This window comes from Palaemon carinicauda, chromosome 1 (assembly GCF_036898095.1).
Source record: "Palaemon carinicauda isolate YSFRI2023 chromosome 1, ASM3689809v2, whole genome shotgun sequence".
NCBI lineage: Eukaryota > Metazoa > Arthropoda > Malacostraca > Decapoda > Palaemonidae > Palaemon > Palaemon carinicauda.
Window position 1 is genome coordinate 225522415 of NC_090725.1, and position 14033 is coordinate 225536447.

The 14033-nt window shown below is 40.1% G+C and overlaps 1 protein-coding gene across 2 annotated transcripts in view; it reads left to right on the forward strand.

Moving 5' to 3' along the window:
- The window catches only part of LOC137654031 (phosphatidylinositol 4,5-bisphosphate 5-phosphatase A-like), a 211973-nt gene that overhangs the window by 163705 nt on the left and 34235 nt on the right, over positions 1-14033 (forward strand). For both annotated transcript variants that reach the window (XM_068387673.1, XM_068387668.1), the window contains exon 8: positions 3411-3548. In XM_068387673.1, coding sequence (XP_068243774.1) covers positions 3411-3548 — 138 coding nt within the window. The remainder of the gene's footprint in view (positions 1-3410; positions 3549-14033) is intronic.

A 14033-nucleotide genomic window follows, 5' to 3' on the forward strand; every position in this document is an offset into this window, starting at 1 on the left:
AATGAAGCTAGTAGAATGGTCCCGAAAATGGCATAGGCCCTTCAACGGTGGGAAATGTAAAGTCATGCACATGAGTTATAGTAACCCACAATCAGATTACTCACTGCCAGGTAATGAAATAGAAAGTGTGGACCAGGGGGAAGATCTTGGTATTACTATCAGTAAGGATTTGAAGTTCACCAAACAGAGCTTAAAAGTTGAAAAGAAAGCACAAAAACTAATAGGTTACATAAAGAGACAATTCAAATACAGAAACCAAGACACTGTACTACAGCTGTACACATCACTAGTAAGACTATTTAGAATAAGGAGTCCAATTCTGGGTTCCAAGTATTTAGAAGGATATAGATAGACTGAAACCAGTACAAGATAGGGCCACAAACTAATTCCAACAATACAGCAATTTGGATATAGACGGAGGATGGAAAGGTTAAACTTATTTGATCTACAAACTCGACGACTAAGAGGACAGTTAATAAAGGCATTCAAAATTCCTAAAGGAATAACAAATGTAGATTACAGCAATCTATTCATGCTCAGCACAAATCACTCCAAAGGTAAACCGATGTAAACTGTAATTGAAAAGATACAAAACCACTCAATGTGGCAATTTAGCAAATACTTGGAATAGACTTCCAGCGGATGTAGTAAACAGTAACACGGTAAATGAGTTCAAGAATAAGTCAGACAAGATCATAAGAACTCTCTAAATGCTTAAACTAAATCGCTCTGCCAAAGTGCAAATGGAGTCTATGCGGATGTACTAAAAAGTTTGAGACATCCAAAATCCTTGTAAAACACACACACTCTCTCTCTCTCTCTCTCTCTCTCTCTCTCTCTCTCTCTCTCTCTCTCTCTCTCTCTCTCTCTCTCTCTCTCTCTCTCTCTCTCTCTCTCTCTCTCTCAAGGTAAAAGTTAAAATTTAATTATAATTAATTGATAGAAAAAAATAATTGAGTAGAATTAATAATTATATGACATTAGTTGTAAAATTTTCCAATACTGGCTGCTGTTCACTCTTATCAATAGCAGGCAAAACATTTATTAGAACAATAAATGTTAATTTGTACATAACCATCATTAGCCCTATAGCTTTACTACTGGCCAGGCCACTGCATCCTCTTCTTGAAGATAATGTATCATGTTCCTGAGGCCCAGCCAGTGTCACTTGTCTTCTTTAATGGACTGACCCCTGTCCTGATCCATTGATAAAACCACAGCCAGCCACTATGTAAGCTTTTAAAGGAAAGGCATGGTTAGTAGGAAACTTTGTGCTTAGAAGTTGCCTCTTATAGTAAGTAGCAAAGTTGTGAGCTGCAGTGCTAGCAGCATTCAGGATTATGGCCACTCAAGTTGTTTTACAATGACTTTTTCTCTCTCTATCCAAGCCTGCACCCACGATTGGGATAGTGACAGCAGTAAGAACTACGTCCATGATTTCTTTATGTAAGGACAGTGACAGTTCTATCCATATTAAGAAAGCAATTAAAGATAGTTATTGCAGTTGTGGAACCTCTGTAAACAGTAGTGTGGGCTGTACAAGCACTGTGACTTCTGCCACTGTTAGAAGCAGTAACTGGTCTGATTACCATTCCATGGATGATGCCCGAAGCAAAATCCTTGTTAAACTTAATGCAAATGACCCCCAAAACACCTGCCCTCGGGAATTTGCAACCAGGTACAGTATTACCAGATAAGATGATTGTCTGCAGAAGTATAATTGCTCCTTCCCTTATCTGCTATTGAAGCAGCTTCTAATAAGGCCTCTTTGTCCATATCTCCTTTCCCAGCAACTTTCTCTCTGGCAGAGCAGTTTCTCCAAGGATTTATGACCATGGCAAACTAGCTGGAGTGGGTTTTAGGAGTTATCAATTTGCTACTTGCTGATGAAGCCAAGTTGTTTGATATGGTCTGTGACCAAAAAGATATAAGTATTTCTTGGCTGAGTCCTCATTTTTCACATTAGAATTGTGGTATGTCCTCTGAATAACATTGTATTGAAGAAACGGTATTTGCCAACTAGCGACCCCTCTAACCTGCCTCCTTCCAGCATCTAGGATCTGGGAATGTCCAACTTCTTGTCTAAAGTTTTCTTCTAGTGAGTGTTGGGTTCATCATTCACACCTGACGGTATAGTAAAGACGCAAACTCCTTACCATCCGTTCCCTTGCCTCATTCATTCAGTAATTGAGAACTTTCTTCACTCAAGTTAGTTAATCATCATTGCCTGAAGAGAATTAGAGATTTCAGAGACAACATCCTTTAGATAATTTTTCTTTGCAGGTTTGAGCAAGAAACTAGCCATGAAGAACACAGTTTTTACAAGAAAGAATTGAATACAGTATGATAGATCAGGACACTTTTTCTGTAAGGTGTTTGCTAATTAGGTTATAGCTTCTGTTGGAAAGGTAGGTCCCTATTGGCATTACTCTTATCTTTTCCATGTTTGACTTGGGATGTGACCCACAAATGGTTTAGAGACGTAAGCCTTGTCTTTTTAACTTTTACCTTTTACATGAATGGTGGGTTCCAACTTCTAAATCAGTTGACTACCAATACCTTGCTTTCTATTCTAAATAAGGTTGTCCTTACAACAAGCTTCTGAGTTATCAGGGTCTGGTCCCTATCGTATACATGTCACCAAATGTTCTCCTTGATCCTTCAGATCGGAATCACTACTCGGAGATATTCAGCAACCTCATTCCTCCCTCCTAAATTGTAACTGGGGAAAATGTGAGTGATGAGGTTGTTATAAAAAGATAGTAGGTGATTGAGATGTACCTGATGTTTTATATATTATATGCGAGTTGCTACTACATCTTTTTTATGTGCAAGACAAAAAAAGCAGTAACTGGAAACATTCATGGACCATGAATGTGGGCATAAGACTAAAGCTAGTTTTTTCTATAATAAATTAATTTCTTGTATGCATGGGTAAAACAGTTTAGATGATTTGACAGGTATGTAGTATTGAGGATGTTTCTATTTTAGTATGTCCTATATTTTTATAGCAACATTTTAAATTTAATAGTTTTTATATTTGTATGAAATTACTAACCTTTAGTCAGGTAGATTATGTAATAGGATAACTTATTTAAAAGAAGTTATGAACTTTATATTTGTCTTTTGTCCATGTTTTATTTTTATTTATACATACAGTGTGTTATCATCTTTCTTTGAATAGATATTATTAACCTGTGTGTGCATCAACATAAGCTCATAGTATAAGTATTACCTATTGCCTTTTGCCTTTACTCTTTCACAGTACTAATTTGTATATCTCAATTTAGGTTCTGTATCTTAAGTGAAGTATATTATTTAAATATGAAATTTATTTTGTAAAAGATATCAATTATCAAATTTGATATATTTGTCAGATATGAATTGAAGCTCTCAATTTTTTAATTTAGGTCTTTGCCAACCATGAAGATCGCTGTGTCCGGTTCCAGCCCGTAGGCACATGGTACATTGGAGAGGGTGGCAATGTAAAATTTACTCTTGATTCAGATGTTGTGGCATCGCCGTGGGATTACATTGCATTGTACAAGGTATGGAACTTATTTGCAAGCTTTACGATGTACAGGTAGTGTATGATTGTGTTTTGTTCTTTAATATATTTAACATCTATTAGATAGAATAAAACCACCTCAATCATTGCCAGTATATTCCAGAAAAATTAGCAGTTGTGGAAATTCATAGCTGATAGACTATATAAACTGTATGGTTGTTTAAAACTTCTTATATGAAATACAGAACACTATATGCCCCTAATGTGGAAAAGAAACGCGTACAGTATATGGAAGTGGAGTACAGTGATACCTCTGGATACGAAAGTTTCTGCTTACGAAAAATTCAGGATACGAAAAGCGATACAAAGATTTTTATGCCCCAGTATACGAAAAAATTTTCAGGATACGAAAAGCTTACGAGTTCCCAACTCGTCGCCGAAAGTACAGTACCTTTTTTTTCAGGGTATCAACCCTTAATTTAGGTGTACAGGTAAAAATACACCTTCACTGATCCAAATGCTTTACATACAGTACCATAACTTTTATACAGTAGTAAAGAAAACGGACCGTTTTCTTAGGGCTTGGAGGGGATAACTAGGCTATAACTACATTATTGAATAATCTCATGGTGGTTTCTGGAATGGATTAGGCTGTTTTTAACAGTTGGGTTAGTTATTGAATGATAGAAATGGCTGCATTGCATGTTTATTACTAAAGTTCAGCGTGTTTATGAAAGAAAAGGTGTCATTTCGTAAGGCTTGGAACGGATTAGGCTATTTACATGTAAAACGCGACTCAGGATGCGAAAAAATCAGCATACGAAACCGTATCCTGAACAGATTACTTTCGTATGCTGAGGCATCACTGTACTATATTGATATTGCCTGTAACACTATAGTACAGTACAGCACAATCTATAGTACCTTTACATTACAATATGTACTTTTTTGTAACCACAACACTGCTTTTTTTCAAAATCTCCAACCCCCCTCTCTCTCTTGAATATAGATACAGTACAGGTAGACTGTGTAAGAAACAATCTTGGTATAAATGCAAATACATGTTCCCAAACTGGGTGGAACCACCCCAGAGGTAAAAGCTGTGGATTTGGTTGAAAGGTTGGCAATAAGAGCAATTAAGCAATAAATAACATGCCTTTTTTTCAAATTTCACAATATCTTAATGACAAAGCATATCATAAATGCTAAGCAAAGAAACTGTTATGCAGTTTATAGATAATAAATTTGACATTGGAATTATAAATGAATTCATAGCTCTGTTACCTAGTTTAAAATGAAACAAAAGGGAGGGGGCACAAGGATTCCATTTTGAAGCCAAAGGGGCACCAACCTGAAAAAGTTTGGGAACTATTGTTCTAAACAAACTGCATACAATACTAGTAACAGCACTACAGTCAGCACTCATTGTGTACGAGGGTTAGGTAACAAGAGACAAGCTCGAAAAGCAAATAATTGTAATTGCTTATTGCCTTAGGGTGCGATAACTCCTAACAAACTGCTACCATTGCCTACGTTAAAATAATTAACCCACTAAGTACTGCCTAATATTGATTTTTAAATATAAAACTTACCCGCTGGTTATATAAAGAGCTGAAGTCTCCTGACACCCTGGCAGAAATTCAAAATCACGCGCTATCGAAGATACGGCAGGTGTACCCGCACCCTAGCGGTAGATCAGGTGGAACAACAACAACACCTTCAGTTCTTCTTCTGCCCGCTTAGCTGGCTGTCATATGGAAGTTCACTCTCGTGGTTTTACTCTTTTGGGAAGTCGTTTGGTGATGTACAACGTTCTTTTCTGAGTTTAAGCTATCGTTAATTGTTTTCTCTTTATTCTAATCTTGAAATCTTTTTGTTTGAGGTTATCTTTACTAATATTTCCCTTATTTTTTGCTCATCGGTCTTTCACGTAACCATTCAAAATGGCCGACTCCTCCCCTGCTATACGTAGGTGTGTTAGTGAAGGGTGTCGTACTCGACTTCCTAAAAGATCTATTGATCCTCATAATATTTGTGTGAAATGTAGGGGTAAATTTTGTTCATTTGATGATAGATGTAATGAGTGTCTTTCTTTAACGGATGATGATTTTGTAACATACGAACGTTATGTTAGGAGACTAGAGAGGGATAGAGTTAGGCGTAGTTCTTCACGATCTATGGATAGAGCCTTACCTAATGTTAATGTTCCTAATCCTATTCCTTCCCCCGTGGTGGTAGATCAGGAACCTACTATGAAAGACATGTTTACCGCTATTTTGACTCTTGGTGAGAAAGTCGAGTCCTTAGCGGCAGATAGAAATACGATTTTTTCTGAGTTAAAGGTACTGAAAAACCGTGATTCTGTCGGAACTGTGGAAAGTGTTTCGGTGTCTGAATTTAGTTAACCGAAAAGTCGTGAATCTCTCGGTAATGTGAAAAGTGTTTCTAATGTGTTTAGTGTTGTGGAGGGTGCGTCTGCACGATCTTGTCGTTCACCTAGCCTAAGACCTCTTTCGAGCTCTCGAACCCATGGGAGAAGTAATGTCGAACAGCTTAAGGGAACGAGAAGCGTCATCAATCATGCAGACGTCCCCTCGAACGTTCCTGCTGCCGTAACTCAGGCCGTTCACCCTCATCGTAGGAAAGATGAGGTTCATGCGTTATCCCCGTCTTCCGATGAAGGGTCGGGTAGTGAGATCTGGCGTCGCGCGTCAAGACCGCTTAAACGGACGCATGAACTTACTCAGCGTCAGGAATCGCCTGTGCGTCCAGGATGTAGTTCGTGGGACTCACCGGAACGTTTCCGTTCTCCCATCGCTTGCACTCCGGCTAAGCACGGTATTCGTGTTGATAAGATTCCTTCCGATTCAGACCTTGTTACGATTCATGCTCCTCTTCTTCCTTCGGATTGGCTTTCTTCTCCCGAAATACGTGTTGACGATGGAACGAATATTCCTTTAAGGAATTCTGAAGATCCTAAATGGTCTATGCTTGTGACTATGAAAGAACAACTCTCGTCGTTTATGGATTCTTTTCAACCAGGTGTTGGCAGTATGTCTGGGCGTCAGGTGTCAGACCAGTTATCGCACAGGCGATCGATGGTCTCTGGTGCTGACGAGTTATCGCTTAGGCGGTCTCCCATTCATAGTGTTCAACACCAGGTTGATTTTGATGAGTCACGTCAGAGAAGTTTGGTGGAACGGTTTTCGTCTTCTGGTCGTGAGGAAGAACATTGGCGTCGACAAGTGGACGCGACGCGTCAACGTTTTGAAGAAGTTGATCGCCCGCGTCAACAACTAGTGGTCGCTTCGCGTCAAAACATCGATTCTCAGCGTCGACATCTTGACAGCTTTGATCGTTCGCGTCAACAGTTTTCGGACTCTATGCGTCCACTCAGCGATCTTCGGCAGTTGCCTTCTGAGTCCAAGCGTCAATCTGGTCAACAGCAGTCAGACTCTAAGCGGTCTCGGCAGTTGTTAGTTGACGAAGAACGTCTACCCATCCATGTCCCACGTCTATCAACTTCGACCTCTCCCCATCAGTTGGATGCAGATGTTGACTTTGACAGGCAATCTCACCCAGACGTTGTTCCTTCAGTTCAGGCTGCAGCAGTTGCTGCACTGCCAGAAGACGAACTTGAGGAAAAGTCGGATGTGGACGAGCCTATAGAGGAAGTTTCTGAGAATGAGGAAGAGAAGCATTATCAACATGCTGTTGATCTTCGTAAGTTTATGTTGATTCTTACTGGAGTTTTTCCGGATCAGTTTTCTCCTGTGGCCCCTCGTTCTCCGCCTTCTGAGTTCATCTTAGGTAAAGCAACCAAAGTTCCAGTTTATACCAAGATGGTTCTTTCTCGGTCCTCTAAACGGGCCTTGAAATTAATGGGTTCCTGGTTGGACTCTAAGAAATCTTTTGGCAAAACGGCCTTTGCTTTTCCTCCCGCAAGGTTGGTTTCTAAGTCTAGTGTGTGGTACGAGACTGGTGAAGTGTTGGGCTTGAGTTTTCCTTCGTCTGCCCAAGGGGATTTCTCAAGTTTAGTGGATGCGTCTCGTCGTCTTGCTTTGAAGAAAACGAAGATTTGGTGGTCTATTCCAGAGTTCGATCATTTGCTTAAGGGTCTTTTCAGGGCCTTCGAGGTGTTTAATTTCTTAGACTGGGCTCTGGGAGCTTTGAGTAAGAGGGTCTCAGATATGAAGGACACGGACACTAGTGGACTGGTTCATTTGATTTCCTGCTTGGACAAAGGTGTGAGGGATGGCTCCAACGAGTTAGCTGCCTTGTTCACGGCTTGAAGCCTCAAGAAAAGGGCCACGATGTGCTCTTTTCTCTCTGCAGGAGTGTCTCCCTACCAGAAAATGGGCCTTTTTTTCGCTCCTTTGGCTAATACCTTATTTCCGCAAGAGTTGGTAGGCGAAGTTGCCACTGCTCTCACGCAGAAGGCCACGCATGACTTAGTAACCAATTCGACAAGAAAAGTTTTGCCTTCGACGTTTTCCTCTCGTAAGCCTAAGGAATTCTCTTCTGGTTTTCGACCTTCTCAGTCCTTTCGTGGGAAATCCTCTGGAAGGGGCTCTTTCAAACCAGAAGGAAGGAAACCTAGAGGCAGAGGAGGCAAGTCCGGCCGAGGTAAAGTCTGACTGCCCTTTCCTTCAGACAGCAGTGGGTGCCAGGTTGATTCACTTCTGGGAGGCTTGGGAGAGGAATGGAGCGGACCCCTGGTCCGTCCAAGTGTTAAAGGAGGGTTACAAGATCCCCTTCCTGGAAAATCCTCCTTTAGTCACAGATCCGGTGGATCTTTCGCCCAAATACAGAGAGGGTCCGAAGAAGCAAGCCATGCATCTTCAGATGTCTCTTTTATTAGAGAAACAAGCAATAGAGGAAGTGCAGGATGTAACTTCTCCGGGGTTTTACAACCGCCTTTTCTTAGTACCCAAGAGTTCGGGGGAGTGGAGACCGGTTCTGGACGTAAGTGTTCTAAATGGTTACGTCCAAAATTCGTGGTCTCTATAGATCTTCAGGACGCCTATTTCCACCTTCCGATTCATCCCAGCTGCAGACGTTATCTGAGGTTCATGGACGGAAACAAGGTATTCCAATTCAGGGCTCTTTGTTTCGGACTCTGCACGGCTCCTCTATTGTTTACCAAGATCATGCTGAATGTAGCAAGCATGCTGCATTCGAGGGGAATCAGAGCCTCTCTGTATCTGGACGATTGGCTGATAAGAGCATCCTTAGCCGATTGTTGTTTGAAGGACCTAAAAATGACTTTGGATCTAACCAGAGAACTGGGCCTCCTGGTGAGCTCGAAAAAATCGCAACTGACTCCATCCCAGGAGATTCTTTATTTGGGGATGGAGATTCACAGTCGGAGTTTTCGGGCTTGTCCGTCGTCGGTGAGAATTCAGGCAGCCCTCCTAAAAGTCCAAACTTTTCTGAAGAGGGAACTTTGCTCCGTAAGAGATTGGATGAGCCTTCTGGGGACTCTCTCATCATTAGAGAAGTTCGTAACCCTGGGGAGGTTGCACTTGCGTCCTCTTCAGTTTCATCTCAATCGCCATTGGAAGAAAGGGGACAACCTCGACAGGGATTGCGTTCCCATCTCGATTTCCATCAAGTCGCATCTTCATTGGTGGTACAACGAACCCAGACTGAGAGAAGGCTTGTCTTTACTTCAGAAGAGCCCAGACCTCGTGTTGTGTTCCGACGCCTCAAACTCGGGGTGGGGAGCCACTCTAGAGAAGAAGGAGCTTTCGGGGACTTGGACTGTGGAGCAAACATCTCTCCACATCAACCAAAAGGAGCTTTTGGCTATTCATCTGGGTCTCATAGGCTTCGAGAAGCAGATCAGGGGCAAAGTAGTCCAAATCAATGCGGACAGCACGACAGCTCTGGCCTATATTGTGAAACAAGGCGGGACCCACTCTTGGTCTCTGTACGAGAAGGCAAGACTTCTTCTCATATGGGCAGAGGAAAGGAAGGTGACTCTTTTGACTCGATTCATCCAGGGGGTCAACAATGTGAGCGCAGACAGACTCAGCAGGGAAGGTCAGGTTCTCTCCACAGAATGGATTTTACACCAGGACGTCTGCAAGAGTCTGTGGCGGTTATGGGGTCATCCTCTCGTGGATCTCTTTGCTACCGCAAAGACGAAAAGGCTGGAGTGTTACTGCTCTCCGGTTCTGAATCCCGAAGCCTTGCACATAGACGCCTTTCTAATGAGCTGGTCACACATGGAGGTTTATGCTTTCCCTCCATTCAAGATTCTTTACAAAGTGATTCAGAAGTTCATTTCCCACGAAGAGACCAGAATGACACTGATAGCTCCGTTCTGGCCGTCAAGGAGCTGGTTTCCAGAGGTACTGGAATGGATGGTAGATTTCCCGAGAAGCCTTCCCATAAGACCCGATCTTCTCAGACAACCTCACTTGGCCCGAAAGCATCAAAACCTCCGAGCTCTACGTCTGACTGCCTTCAGACTATTGAAAAACTCGCTAGAGCTAGAGGATTTTCGAAGAAGGCAGCCAAGGCAATTGCGAGGGCAAGAAGATCTTCAACCATCAAGGTGTATCAGTCCAAGTGGGAGTTATTCAGAGAGTGGTGTAGGACTAACGCGATTTCCTCTTCCAGTACCTCTCTAACCCAGATAGCGGATTTTTTCATAGACCTTGAATTTAAACATAACTTCTCGTCATCTACTATTAAAGGTTACAGGAGTATGTTGGCAATGGTTTTTAGACACAGGAACTTAGACCTGTCTAATAATAAGGATCTACAAGATTTGCTTAGGTCTTTTGATACAACCAAGAAGATTCAAACAGCTCCCCTTGCCTGGAATTTGGATGTTGTCCTTAAATTTCTCATGAGTGACAGATTTGAGCCTTTACACTCTGCTTCATTTAAGGATTTAACCTTGAAAACTCTGTTTCTGGTTAGCCTTGCCACTGCTAAAAGAGTTAGTGAGGTACACGCTTTAAGCAGGAACATTGGTTTTCGGAATGGAAAAGCCATTTGTTCTTTACAACTGGGGTTTCTGGCCAAGAATGAAAACCCTACTCGGCCATGGCCCAAATCCTTCGAGATTTCTAACCTTTCTGATTTGACGGGAGATGAATTAGAAAGAGTACTCTGTCCAGTTAGAGCGTTACGACTTTATGTGGACAGGACTAAGAATCTGAGGGGTAACTCAGACGCTCTGTGGTGTGCAGTTCGGAAACCCTCGATGCCCATGTCAAAGAATGCCTTGTCTTTTTTCATTATTAGACTGTTAATTCGAGAAGCTCATGCTCAATGTGATGAGACGGATCAGAGGCTTCTCAAAGTAAAGACACATGAAGTCAGAGCGGTAGCGACTTCAGTGGCCTTTAAACAGAACCGTTCTCTGCAAAGTCTGATGGATACGACCTTTTGGAGAAGTAAGTCTGTTTTTGCATCCCATTATTTGAGAAATGTTCAGACTCGCTATGAGGACTGTTTTACGTTGGGTCCTTTTGTAGCGGCGAATGCGATAGTAGGTGAATGATCTACCACTACGTTCCCTTTTTCCTAATACCCCTTTTCTATCTCTTAGAACTCGTTTGTTATGGTTGTTTGTGGAGATTGGTCGTCAGTCTTCCGCAATCTTTGATTTGGTTAGGTGGTCAATTTGTTCCTAGAGTGCACCCGGAACAAGGGTATTAGTTGAGGTCCTGTCATGTTATAGGTGATTGTACCGTTTGACAGCTCCTAGAGATTTTCAGCCCGAGTGGATCACTGGATCTCTTAAGGATAGCGGACGAAATGAGGCAGAGTATCATTGCTGTCAGCTTCCTTATCAGGTGAGAACCGCTCAAGTTTGTTGTATATAACCCTTAAGTGAATTTTTCAATATGTTGCTGTCTCTGACCCGCCACCAATGGGTGTCAATCAGCTCTTTATATAACCAGCGGGTAAGTTTTGTATTTAAAAATGATATTTTCATGATAAAATAAATTTTTGAATATACTTACCCGCGGGTTATATAAATTTAACACCCACCCTCCTCCCCTCTAGAGACTACCTGTGGTATTGCTATGAGGCATGGAAGAACTGAAGGTGTGTTGTTGTTCCACCTGATCTACCGCTAGGGTGCGGGTACACCTGTCGTATCTTCGATAGCACGTGATTTTGAATTTCTGCCAGGGCGTCAGGAGACTTCAGCTCTTTATATAACCAGCGGATAAGTATATTCAAAAATTTATTTTATTATGAAAATATCATTTTACTTGATTTCTATCACAGTATTGTTGTTCCTATCTAGTAATATTGTATAACAATGGGCTGATACTGTAGTGTATATTAGTGTAATATACTATTATCATTACAGTAAAGTTTAACTGTACTGTAAGTGTTCGCTGTTTTCGTTCGGACAACTTAAGCCTCTGCGCACGTAGCCTACATTTATGATAAACAACGTTACTGTAATTCTGTATTGTACAATATGAATACAGTATAATTTGTTACTAACTAAGTGTACTGTGTATATTTTATACAACGACCGCTAACCATTTTCGTACATTGTATGCAGCAATCTTGAAACGTTGCGCAATTCCTGATGAATGTCTCCTGCTCAGTAATCCGACATCTACAGTAATCCAGTAATAATAATAATTGTATCCTCTACTTCAGTGGGTTAGAAAATTTAAAGGTAATGATAGAAATATTGCTAGTTACGTTAAAATCATTGCGTTAACGCATATAACCACAAAAACAACCGAACAAAAAACAGCTTTGTTCCGCAACTGGAATTCAAACCTATGCTATTTATAGGGGTATTATTTTCAGCGAAACTGAAGGGACAAGCCATTGAAATTTAGTGAGGATTAACTACCCATTCCACTAGTTAGTGGGGGATAGGGGGTTAGCCAGCTACCCCTCTCACACACCTGTGACTGTGCTTCACTTTACTTTTGACTCGGAGGGAGATCGGTTGTTGCTGCTCTTCTTCCTTACCTTTTGGACTGTCATTAATAATCTTTGCCTTTTTAACTTATATATATATATATATATATATATATATATTATATATATGTATTATAATATATATATATATGTATATATATACAGTATATATATTTTATATATATATATATAATATATATATATATATATATATATATATATATATATATATATATATATATATATATATATATATACATATATATATATATATATATATATATATATATATATATATATATATATACATATATATATATATATATATATATATATATATATATATATATATATATATATATACATACATACATACATATATACATACATACATATATACATATATATTATTATTATTATTATTATTATTATTATTAACTGCTAAGCTACAACCCTAGTTGGAAAAGCAGGATGCTATAAGCCCAGTGGCTCCAACAGGGAAAATAGCCCAAGGAGGAAAGGAAACAAGAAAAAATAAAATTTTTAAGAAGAGTAATAACATTGAAATAAATATTTCCTATATAAACTATAGAAACGTGAACAAAACAAGAGGAAGAGAAAAAAGACAGAACAGGGTGCCCGAGTGTACCCTCAAGCAAGAAAACTCTAACCCAAGGAAGTGGAAGACCATGGTACAGAGGCTATGGCACTACCCAAGACAAGAGAACATTGGTTTGATTTTGGAGTATCCTTCTCCTAGAAGAGCTGCTTACCACAGCTAAAGAGTCTCTTCTACCCTTAACAAGAGGAAAGTGGCCACTGAACAATTACAGTGCAGTAGTAAACCCCTTGGGTGAAGAAGAATTGTTTGGTAATCTCAGTGTTGTCAGGTGTATGAGGACAGAGGAGAATCTGTAAAGAATAGACCAGACTATTCGGTGTATATGTAGGCAAAGGGAAAGTGAACCGTAACCAGAGAGAAGGACCCAATGTAATACTGTCTGGCCAGTCAAAGGACCCCATAACTCTCCAGCGGTAGTATCTCAACGGGTGGCTGGTGCCCTGGCCAACCTACTATTTATATACATATATATATATATATAATATATATATATATATATATATATATATATATATATATATATATATATATATATATATATATATATATATATATATATATATACAGTAGGGTCCCGAATTACACGTGTTCTAATTACGCGATTCCTCAATTACGCGATCGATAGTTTTTAAAAATTAATTTTCCTGTATTTGCGAGGAGCATTCTAAATCCGCGAGTCAAGCACCGAGAAGCGTAGGAAATCTATTGTTTTCTTAATTGTATTGGGGGGGGGGGGGTGATGGTTCCCCGATGTCTGAGAAGGGGGGGGGAGAATGTGAGAGAAAGATTTCTGTTCAAACATTTTAAGACTAGTTTTGGATGAAAAATGTTAAGGTTTGCCCATCTGTTGTGTGAACTTGTCGCTAGGCCTAGCCTAACTGTCCAACACCTATATGTATAATATTCCATATTTGTACTAATTAATTTTTATACTTACGTTGTGATTATGGTGAAAAATCCTTATTCATTAAACTTTAAATTAAAAAC